Raw genomic sequence first — 12,181 nt, 5'->3', positions numbered from 1 at the left:
GAGAACAGTATGGGGGTTCCTTAAAAAACTAAAAATAGAGCTACCATATGATCCTGCAATCCCACTACTAGGCATTTATCTGGAGAAAAACAATTCAAAAAAGATACATGCACCAAGGGACTTCCCTGGTGGCACAGTGGTTAAGAATCCACCTGCCAGTGCGGAGGACATGGGTTCGAGCCCTGGTCCGGGAAGATCCCACATGCCGCAGAGCAACTAAGCCTGTGCGCCACAACTACTGAGCCTGTGCTCTAGAGCCTGCAAGCCACAACTACTGAAGCCCGCGCACCTAGAGCCCATGCTCTGCAACAAGATAAACCACTGCAATGAGAAGCCCATGCACCGCAACAGAGTTACCCCTACTCGCTGCAGCTAGAGAGAGCCCACGTGCAGCAGTGAAGACCCAATGCAGCCAAAAATAAATAAATAAATATTTTAAAGAAAAAAAAAAAACAGTAGCCAAGACATGGAAGCAACCTAAGTGTCCATTGACAGATGAATGGATAAAGAAGATGTCATGTATACACACGCATACACACACACACACACACACACACACACACACACACGCAATGGAATATTAGCCATAAAAAAGAATGAAATTACGCCATTTGCGACATGGTTGGACCTAGAGATTATCAAGATAAGTGAAGTAAGCAAGACAGAGAAAGAGAAATACCATATGATATTGCTTATGTGGAATCCAAAGAATGACACAATGAACTTATTTACAAAACAGAAATGGACTCACAAACATAGAAAACAAACTTGTGGTTACTAAGTGGGAGAGGGAGAGGGATAAATTAGGAGTTTGGGATTAAAATATACACATTAATATATATAAAATAGAAAACCAGCAAGGGCCTACTTATAATAGCACACGGAACTATACTCAATATCTTGTAATAACCTATAATGGAAGAGAATGTAAAAAAAGAATATGTATTACATATTATTTAATCTTTATATATTCTTGATATATTTATATATATGTAAAACTGAATCACTTTGCTGTATACTTGAAACTAGTACAACATTATAAATCAACTATATTTCAATAAAAATAACAAAACAGCTCTATATCAAGCATATTACATCATAATTGTAATATCCTAAAACTCCTTGTCAGTATTGGTAAATTAGTCCATTCACAAACATTCCTCATTTCCCCAGGTTTAGTACCAGTGTTTGGCTTTGGAGATGGTATGATTTGATTTTCAAAAAATTTATTTATAAAATTTAGAATGTTGATGTTGCTTTATTTTGAAAAACTATAATTAGTTTGGACCACTGGAGTTATGAAAATTGTTTTACTTGCATAAACAGGAACCGATGAGGGAAATTTATGTTCTATAACTATCTGGGAGGTTTGGATTCAGTTTTTCAAGTATCATCCATTTATCAGTGTCTTTTCTGCCTTTTAAAATTAATCTTAGTCTCTTAGTGCTGGTCAGTATTGAACTGTATCTCCTGTTGCTACTGTGGGTTAAGCTGGACACAAAGCGTTTTATATAGAAATGAAAGTTGGGTACAGTGAGGTGAACTCTTCTCACTGTCACACTCACAGGAGACTAGTGCATTAGGCTTATCATGATGGGTCAGTAATTTGTAATCATTGTCTAGGCTGTTATCCTGCCGAGGTTGATAAATAAAAATGTATGGGAAATGTAAGTGTAGAATGTTCAAGAGGAAAACCCATTAATGTGTTAAATATTTATGGTGTCCACATTTGGATTTTTATCTTAATAGATTACTGCAGCTGAATCAAAGATAACAAATTTAATATACCTAAAACATACCTTGGAACTCGTGGATCCTTTAAAGGTAATTTTTATGTGTATATGTTGTTTAAAACATGTCTAGCATCAGGTTTTTAAACTTTTTGTTTTGAAAAAATTTCAAACAGTAAGTTGCAAGAATAGTATAATGAATTCTCATATTCTCTCTCTTTCCACACACACCACACACACATATTATTGTCCTTATTATTACCTTACTGAACCATTTGAGAATAAGTTGCAGTACCTAAATACTAAAGTGCATATCTCCTAAGAAAAAAGATGTTCTCTTGCATAACCACAATATGATTTAAAAATTCAGGATATTTAACATTGGTAAAATACTATTAAGTTGACCCTTGAACAACACGGGGGTCAGGAACACCAACCCTGCGTGTAGTGGAAATTCTGCATATAACTTATTGTTGGCCCTTTGAATATTCAGTTCCTCCACATCCACAGTTCCTCTGTATCTGCAGTTCCATATCTGCAGATTCAACTAACTGCAGATCACGTAGTATTGTGGTATTTATTGTACTATTGAAAAAAATCCACCCATAACTGGACCCTCACAGTTCAAACCCATGTTGTTCAAGGATCAACTGCATATTATATATAGCCTATATTCACATTTTTTCAGTTGTCCTAATACTGTTCTTTATGGTATTTTTGTTTTTCCTGGTACATGATCCAGTCAAGGACCATGCATTGTATTTAATGTCAAGTTTCTTTACACTTTTTTTTTTTTTTGCGGTATGTGGGCCTCTCACTGTTGTGGCCTCTCCCGTTGCGGAGCACAGGCTCCGGACGCGCAGGCTCAGTGACCATGGCTCACGGGCCCAGCCGCTCCGTGGCATGTGGGATCTTCCCGGACTGGGGCACGAACCCATGTCCCCTGCATCAGCAGGCGGATTGTCAACCACTGTGCCACCAGGGAAGCCCCTTTACACTTTTTTAAAGTGAAAAGTTTCTCAGCCTTTCTTTGCCTTTTGTGATATTGACATCTTGAAGAGTAAGGGTCAGTTTTTTTTTTAAATATCTTTATTGGAATATAATTGCTTTCCAGTGTTGTGTTAGCTTCTGTTGTGCAACAAAGTGAGTCAGCTATAAGTGTACATATATCCCCATACCCCCTCCCTCTTGTGCCTCCCTCCCACTCTCCCTATCTCACCCCTCTAGATGGTCACAAAGCATCGAGCTGATCTCCCTGTGCTATGCAGCAGCTTCCCGCTAGCCATCCATTATATACATTTGGTAGTGTATATATGTCAGTGATACTCCCTCTCTTCGTCTCAGCTTCCCCTTCCCCCTCTCTGTCCTCAAGTCCATTCTCTACATTTGCACCTTTATTCCTGCCCTGCCTCTAGTTTCATCAGTACCATTTATTTAGATCCCATATATGTGTGTTAGCATACGATATTTCTTGTTTTCTTACTAACTTGCTTCACTCTGTATGACACTCTAGGTCCATCCACCTCAGTACACATAACTCAATTTTGCTCCTTTTTATGGCTGAGTAATATTCCATTGTGTATATGTGCCACATCATCTTTATCCATTCATGTGTTGATGGACATTTAGCTTGCTTCCATGTCCTGGCAATTGTAAACAATGCTGCAGTGAACATTGTGGTACGTGTATCTTTTTGAATTATGGTTTTCTCAGGGTATATGCCCAGTAGTGGGATTTCTGGGTCATATGGTAATTCTATTTTTAGCTTTCTAAGGGACCTCCATATTGTCCTCCATAGTGGCTGTATCAATTTACATTCCCACCAAGAGTGTAGGAGGAAACCTTTTTCTCCACACCCTCTCTAGCATTTATTGTTTGTACATTTTTTGATGATGACCATTGTGACCAGTGTGAAGAGATACCTCATTGTGGTTGTTTGCACTTCTCTAGTGATTAGTGATGTTGAGCATCTTTTCATGTGTTTCTTGGCAATCTGTATGTCTTCTTTGGAGAAATGTCTATTTAGTCTTCTGCTCATTTTTGGATTGGGTTCTTTCTTTTTCTGACATTGAGCTACAGAGCTGCTTGTATATTTTGGAGATTAATCCTCTGTCACTTGCTTCATCTGCAAATATTTTCTCCCATTCTGAGGGTTATCTTTTCATCTTGTTATGGTTTCCTTTGCTGTGCAAAGCTTGAAGTTTAATTAGGTCCCATTTGTTTACTTTTGATTTTATTTCCATTACTCCAGGAGGTGGGTCAAGAAAGATCTTGCTGTGATTTATGTCATAGAGTGTTCTGCCTATGTTTTCCTCTAAGAGTTTTATAGTGTCTGGCCTTACATTTAGGTCTTTAATCCATTTTGAGTTTTTTTTTGTGTATGGTGTTAGGGAGTGTTCTAATTTCATTCTTTTACATGTAGCTGTCCACTTTTCCTAGCACCACTTATTGAAGAGCCTATCTTTTCTACATTGTAGTTTCTTGCCTCCTTTGCCAAAGATAAGGTGACTGTATGTCCGTGGGTTTACCTCAGGGCTTTTGGTCCTGTTCCATTGATCTATATTTCTCTTTCGTGCCAGTACCATCCTGTCTTGATTACTATAGCTTTGTAGTATATCTGAAGTCAAGGAGACTGATTCCTACAGTTCCGTTTTTCTTCCTCAGTATTGCTTTGGCTATTCAAGGTCTTTTGTGTTTCCATACAAATTGTCAAATTTTTTGTTCTAGTTCTGTGAAAAATGCCATTGGTAATTTGACAGGGATTGCACTGAATCTGTAGATGCTTTGGGTAGTATAGTCACTTTCACAATATTGATTCTTCCAATCCAAGAACATGGTATATCTTTCCATCTGTTTGTATCATCTTTGATTTCATTCATCAGTGTCATATAGTTTTCTACATACAAGTCTTTGGCCTCCTTAGGTAAGTTTATTCCTAGGTATTTTATTCTTTTTGTTGCAATGGTAAATGGGAGTGTTTCCTTGATTTCTCTTTCTGATTTTTTGTTGTTAGTGTATAGGAATGCAAGAGGTTTCTGTGCATTAATTTTGTATCCTGCTACTTTACCAAATTCATTGATTAGCTATAGTAGTTTTCTGGTGGCATCTTTAGGATTTTCTATGTATAGTATCATGTCACCTGTAAACAGTGACAGTTTTACTTCTTTTTATCCTATTTAGATTCATTTCATTTTTTTTTCTTCTCTGATTGTTGTGGCTAAAACTTCCAAAACTATGTTGAATAAGAGTGGTGAGAGTGGGCAACCTTGTCTTGTTCCTGATCTTAGAGGAAATGCTTTCAGTTTTTCACCATTGAGAATGATGTTGGCTGTAGGTTTGTCATATATGGCTTTTATCATGTTGAGGTAGGTTCCCTCTATGCCCACTTTCTGGAGAGTTTTTATCGTAAATGGGTGCTGAATGTTGTCAAAAGCTTTTCTTGCATCTATTGAGATTATCATATGGCTTTTATACTTCAGTTTCTTAATATGGTATATCACATTGATTGATTTGCATATATTGAAGAATCCTTGCATTCCAGGGATAAACCCCACTTGATCATGGTGTATGATCCTTTTAATGTGCTGTTGGATTCTGTTTGCTAGCATTTTGTTGAGGATTTTTGCATCTATGTTCCTCAGTGATATTGGCCTGTAGTTTTCTCTCTTTGTGACATCTTTTTCTGGTTTTGGTATCAGGGTGATGGTGGCCTCATAGAATGAGTTTGGGAGTGTTCCTCCCTCTGCTATATTTTGGAAGAGTTTGAGAGGGATACGTGTTAGCTCTTCTCTAAATGTTTGATAGAATTTGCCTGTGAAGCCATCTGGTCCTGGACTTTTGTTTGTTGGAAGATTTTTAATCACAGTTTCAATTTCAGTGCTTGTGATTGGCTTGTTCATGTTTTCTATTTCTTCCTGGTTCAGTCTTGAAAGTTTGTGCATTTCTAAGAATTTGTCCATTTCTTCCAGGTTGTCCCATTTATTGACATATAGTTTCTTGTAGTAGTCTCTCATGATCCTTTGTATTTCTGCAGTTTCAGTTGTTACTTCTCCTTTTTCATTTCTAATTCTGTTGATTTGAGTCTTCTCCCTTTTTTTCCTGATGAGTCTGGCTAATGGTTTATCAATTTTGGTTATCTTCTCCCAGAACCGGCTTTTATTTTTATTGGTCTTTGCCTATTGTTTCCTTCATTTCTTTTTCATTTATTTCTATTCTGATCTTTATGATTTCTTTCCTTCTGCTAACTTTGAGTTTTTTTTGTTCTTCTTTCTCTAATTGCTTTAGGTGTAAGGTTAGGTTGTTTGTTTGAGATTTTTCTTGTTTCTTGAGGTAGGATTGTATTGCTATAAACTTCCCTCTTAGAACAGCTTTTGCTGCATCCCATTGGTTTTGGTCGTCATGTTTTCATTGTCATTTGTTTCCAGGTATTTTTTGATTTTGATTTCTTCAGTGATCTCTTGGTCGTTTAGTAACATATTGCTTAGCTTCCATGTCTTTGTATTTTTTACAGATTTTTTCCCTGTAATTGATATCTAGTCTCATAGCGTTGTGGTTGGAAAAGATACTTGATACGATTTCAATTTTCTAAATTTACCAAGGCTTGATTTGTGACCCAAGATACGGTTTATCCTGGAGAATGTTCCATGAGCACTTGAGAAGAAAGTGTATTCTATTGTGTTTGGATGGAATGTCCTATAAATATCAATTAAGTCCATCTTGTTTAATGTGTCATTTAAAGCTTTTTTTTCCTTATTTATTTTCTGTTTGGATGATCTGTCCATTGGTGAAAGTGGGGTGTTAAAGTCACCTACTATGATTGTGTTACTGTCGATTTCCCCTTTTATGGCTGTTAGCATTTGCTTTATGTATCAAGGTGCTCCTATGTTGGGTTCTTAGATATTTGCAATTGTTAAATCTTCTTCTTGGATTGCTCCCTTGATCATTATGTAGTGTCCTTCCTTGTCTCTTGTAATAGTCTTTATTTTAAAGTTTATTTTGTCTGATATGAGTATTGCTACTCCAGCTATCTTTTGATTTCCATTTTCATGGAATATCTTTTTTCCATCCCTTTACTTTCAGTTTGTATGTGTCCCTTGTTCTGAAGTGTGTCTCTTGTAGACAGCATATATATGGGTCTCGTTTTTGTATCCTTTCAGCAAGTCTGGGTCCTTTGGTTGAGGCATTTAATCCATTTACATTTAAGGTAATTATTGAAATGTTTGTTCCTAGTACCATTATCTTAATTGTTCTGGGTTTGTTTTTGTAAGTCATTTCCTCCTCTTGTGTTTCTTGCCTAGAGAAGTTCCTTTAACATTTGTTGTAAAGCTGGTTTGATGTTGCTGAATTCTCTTAACTTGCTTGTCTGTAAAGCTTTTGATTTCTCCATCGATTCTGAATGTGATCCTTGCTGGGTAGAGTAATCTTGGTTGTAGGTTTTTCCCTTTCACCACTTTAAATATGTCTTCCCACTGCCTTCTGGTCTGTAGAGTTTCTGCTGAAATATCAGCTGTTAATCTTATGAGGATTCCCTTGTATGTTTTTTGTTGCTTTTCCCTTGTTGCTTTTAATATTTTTTCTTTGTGTTTAATTTTTGTTAGCTCGATTAATATGTGTCTCGGCATGTTTCTCCTTGGGTTTATCCTGTATGGAACTCTCTGTGCTTCCTGTACTTGGGTGGCTATTTCCTGTCCCATGTTGGGGAATTTTTCAACTATAATCTCTTCAAATATTTTCAGCCCCATTTCTTTTTTCTTCTTCTTCTGGGACGCCTATAATTTGAATGTTGGTGTGCTTAATGTTGTCCCAGAGGTCTTGGAGACTGTCCTCCATTCTCTTCATTCTTTTTTCTTTACTCTGCTCTGTGACATTTATTTCCACCATTTTATCTTCCAGCTCTCTAGTCCGTTCTTCTCCCTCAGTTATTCTGTTATTGATTCCTTCTAGAGTGTATTTTATTTCAGTTTTTGTGTTGTTCATTAATGTTTGTTTGCTCTTTAGTTCTTCTAGGTCCTTGTTAAACATTTCTTGTATTTTCTGTCTTCTATTTTCAAGATTTTGGATCATGTTTACTATCATTACTCTGAATTCTTTTTCAGTTAGTTTGCCTATTTCCCCTTCATTTACTTGGTCTTGTGCATATTTATCTTGCTCCTTTTTCTGTAATATATTTCTCTGTCTTCTTATTTTGTCTAATATACAGTATTTAAGGTCTCTTTTCCCTAGGCTACAGGGTCACAGTTCCTCTTATTTCTGTTCTCTGCCCCCAGTGGTGGTGTTGGTCCAGTGTCTTGTGTAGGCTTCCTGATGGGAGGGACTGGTGCTTGCATTCTAGTGGGTGGAGCTGAGTCTTTTCCCTCTGATGAGCAGGGCCACGTCAGATGATTTGTTTGGGGCTGTCTGTTAGCTTAGTATGACTTGATGTAGTCTGTGTGCTGATGGGTGGGTTTGTGTTCCTGTCTTGTTTGTTGTTTGGTATGACATGTCCAGTGCTGGGAGCTGCTGGCACTTGGGTGGACCTGGGTCTTGGATTCAGATAGAGGCCTCAGTGAGAGCTCTTGGCAGTTAATCTTCCCTGGGACCGGGAATTCTCTCATGGTCCAGCATCCTGGACTCGGTGCTGCTACTACAGAGCCTCAGGCCCATCTTCTGGTCGAGGAACCAGGACACTGCAAGTCTCTCATCCTGGCAATAAAGGGGATAAAAAGAAAAAAAGACTAACAAAACCCCAGACAAATGGTAAAAAGTAAAATCAAACAAATGGAAACAGAAACAAGGAAACATGCCGCACACACAGAACAGAAACAAAAACAGAACCAAATAAATCAAATAGCAAGAGAACAACCAGACAAACAGAAGAACCAAAGAATGAAATCAAACAAGAGGAAAGCTGACAAAAACCCAAAACCAAAAAATAAAACCAAAGCAGAATTCTAACGGAAGAATGAAGCAAAGAAACAAAACAAGCTAACAAAAATGATGTAAAAAAAAAATGAAAAAGAGAAAAGGGAAAAAAGACAGAACAACAGAAAAGTAATGTAGAAATAAAAATATATTTTAACAAATAGAAAATGTATTAAAGAAAAAAAGGCAAACAGAACCCTGGAGAAATTGTAAAAACAAAATCAAACAAACAAAAACAGAAACAAGAAAACACACACACACACGTGCAAGAAACAAAACAGAGCCAAATAAAACAAAAATCAAGAGAACAACCAGAAAAATACAAGAACTCAAAAATGAAATCAAACAATTAGGATTAAAACTAACATAAACACATAACCTAAAAACAAAAACAAAACAGTGTGCCAATGAAGAATAAAGCAAGGAAACAGAATAAACTGATAAAAACGATTTAAAAATAATAAAAAGGGAAAAAACAGGCAACAGAAAAGCAAAGTAGAAATGGAAATATAAAAAAAAGAACAGCAGAAAAATATATTAAAGAAAAGAGGAAGAAAAAAATAAGGGAAAAGAACACAGAACAACATAAAAGCAAAGTAAAAATAGAAATGTATAAAAAATAAAAATATTTTATAAACCATGGAGATCCCAGAAGACTGAATTTAAAAAAAAAAACTAAAGAACAAACAAAATGAAAGAAAGAAAAAAAAGCTAGAGCCAACAACAGAATGAATCAAAATGTAATAAAATTAATAGTAATAATTATGTTTCCCTGGAGTCTCCGCTGTTAGTGTCCTTACATGCCGTGAGCCGCAGCTCACCTCCGCCTCCCCAAGAGGCCCTCCTCTGCCTCTGGGCTGGTCTCTGGACCTGCTGTGTGCCCTGTGGGGACCACTCAGTCTCTGATCTGGCCCAGTTCCTGCGTGTGCTTGCCCCCAAAGTCCACAGCTGCCAGAGCTAGACCGTTTTCATTTGTGGGAACACTCATTGTCTACTCAGATATTCCATAAAAACAGGGTCTTCCTAGCTGATTGTGGGGGTTTGATCTGCAGCTTGTACAGCTGATGGAAAGATTTTAGATCTTCTTCTTTAGTCACCCCATCCCTGGGATTCAGCTTTGGTTTTATCCCCACCTCTGCATGTGGTCCACCCACAGGAGTCTGGTCCTGAGGCTGCCTTGGAGCTCTTGGTCTGCCCCTGTGAGGACTAGGTGCAGAGGTGGTATGACTGCTTGGATCACGAGAGCCCTGGCGGTGCCAAATGTGCAGGGAAACCAGCGGCCACAGGTGCCGGGTCAGTTGTTTAATAAGATATTCCTCAGTTTGCCTGATCGTTTCCTCATGATTAAATTCTGCTTACCCATATTTGGCAATAATACTCTATGAGCAATGTTGTATCTTTCTCAGTGTATTACATCAGGAGGCACATGATGTCATTTTTCTTTCCCTTCTTGGTGATAATAACTTTGATTAATTACTTCACTATAAATTTATAAGTAATCTGTGGAGAGATACCGTGAGACTGTGTAAATATACTGTTTCTTGTCAAACTTCCACCCATTGATTTTGTTAGTTATTAATGACTTTTACCTGAAGTAACTCCAATGGTTACAGAATGGTGATTTTTTTCATCTATTTTTAAATAGATGGGGGAGAAAAGGAGCATGTAATGATATAAATTTTTTGATTTGAAAAAGGGACAGGAAATATGTCATAATACTTAAGAGTATTTATCTTTGGAAGGGTGGTAGAATAATGAGTGATTTAAATGTTTTTCTTTATGCTCTTATGCATTTCTAGTTTTTATTGGTATGTATTATTTTTCTATTAATAAGCAAAAAAGTTATTGCCATTGCCTCATAACAAAACTAAAATAGGAGGCAAAAGTCAGGTTACCTATGTTTTCTCTCTTTTCTGTTTATTCAAATAGTGATCACTCATAGTTTCAATTAAGCAAAATAAAATCCCTACTTTTGCCGTATAAGAATGGATAAGTTGCTCTATTTACAAATATACAAAACACTTTCTTAGTTTAATGTATTAATACATTTAACCCAAATTTTGGAGTTATATGTAGAGTACTCTGAATGTACAATGATAACTGTTTAACTGCATTAATAAGTAGTTAATTAAACTAGTTAAACTACATTAATAAGTAGTTTAATGTTAATGTTAGTTGGGCAGCAAGAAAAATAAAAGTCATAGTAGTAAAGCAGTGGATGCCACTGTTTAGCCATGTGCTCTTTATCTGAAAAATGGTCCAGATACAATCTGTCTTCACCTGCATACCTAAAATTTCTGTTATGAGTATATAAATGAGAAGATGAAGCAAGAAAATACTTGGTAAAATGTAAAGTACCAAACAAGTCTAAAATGCTTTGTTTGAATAATGTCGTAATTTATTATCCTTAATTATCTTTTTCTTTATTCTTTAATAGATTACTCTGAAGAACTGTAACACACCTTTATTAAGAGCTTACTATGGTTCCTTGGAAGATAAGAGGTCTTTGTCATTCAACTGTTAATAAAACAGCAGATTATTTCTTTCTTCCTGATCATAACTGATTTTAAGAACTCTAATTATATTCTATAGAACAATTAATTGAGCTTTGGTTAACAGAAATTTTAAACTGTTCATTAAAAATTTATTTATATATTATATTTTATAAATACCAATAAATAGGGTAACAGCACATTGAGGGTTTGTGTTAATGGACAATTATAATAGCATTAAAAGTTGAAATCATACAAAATTTTAATATTTCTTTTTCTTTTTAACTATTCTCCATGGAAAGACTTGCAAATATAAAAATACATTATTCTTTTGTGTTAAATCATGAAGGACTTAATGTAACCAAAGAATAGTCTATATGAATACTGAATAAGATCTAATTACAGTTTAATTTTAGTATTGCTTTTAGCAGTGGCACCTTGGTTCTTGAACAAAATGGCTTGTGATACTTAAAAGCTGTTATTTTATTGATTCAAGATTCACACCTTATGTGAGGTCACAAAATGAGGTTAATAAAACCGAATTATTACAGATAAATACAGAACAGAATACTGTAAAATAAAAGGTTAGGAAAATAGGTGTTACCAGACTTCTGGTCTGCATGATCACTGCACTTAGACACTGATGATTGAAAGGTTCCTGTTATACTGTCTCATAATATGCTTAATCTCCCTTGCACCAACTGAGGGCAAGGACCATATGTTAATCCTTCTTTGAATCCCTGCACCTAACACAGTGATTGCTACATGGTATAAGTAAACGTTTATTGAGTCAATGAGCATGAAGCCAGAATTTTTATAAAGTGCTTCAAGGATATATTTTATATTCACAGACACAGTTGATATGTGTAATTTGGGAGATCTGTTTATCATCAGTTGTAGGATTGTTTTTGGTGGTCTCATGTTATTTTAGGAGAGTAGTTATGACTGATGAAATAGTTTACAATTGATGTAGTCACAGTCCTAATTTATGTAATTTTATATATATTGTTTATTTATTTGCAAAATAATTTTCAGCAATAATTTTAAGAAAATATGTTA

The 12,181-nt window shown here is 35.9% G+C and overlaps 1 protein-coding gene across 3 annotated transcripts in view; it reads left to right on the top strand.

Moving 5' to 3' along the window:
• Positions 1-12,181, top strand: part of MSH4 (mutS homolog 4) — a 100,377-nt gene that overhangs the window by 43,159 nt on the left and 45,037 nt on the right. For 2 of the 3 annotated variants that reach the window (XM_073788248.1, XM_033864719.2), the window contains exons 9-10: positions 1,750-1,824; positions 11,068-11,132. In XM_073788248.1, the coding sequence (XP_073644349.1) occupies positions 1,750-1,824; positions 11,068-11,132 (140 nt within the window). The remainder of the gene's footprint in view (positions 1-1,749; positions 1,825-11,067; positions 11,133-12,181) is intronic. The other variant, XM_073788256.1, reaches the window with a different exon arrangement.

The sequence above is a fragment of the Tursiops truncatus genome, chromosome 1 (genome assembly GCF_011762595.2).
Source record: "Tursiops truncatus isolate mTurTru1 chromosome 1, mTurTru1.mat.Y, whole genome shotgun sequence".
In the NCBI taxonomy this organism is placed as follows: Eukaryota; Metazoa; Chordata; class Mammalia; order Artiodactyla; family Delphinidae; genus Tursiops; species Tursiops truncatus.
This window is presented reverse-complemented; position numbering and strand designations above follow the sequence as displayed.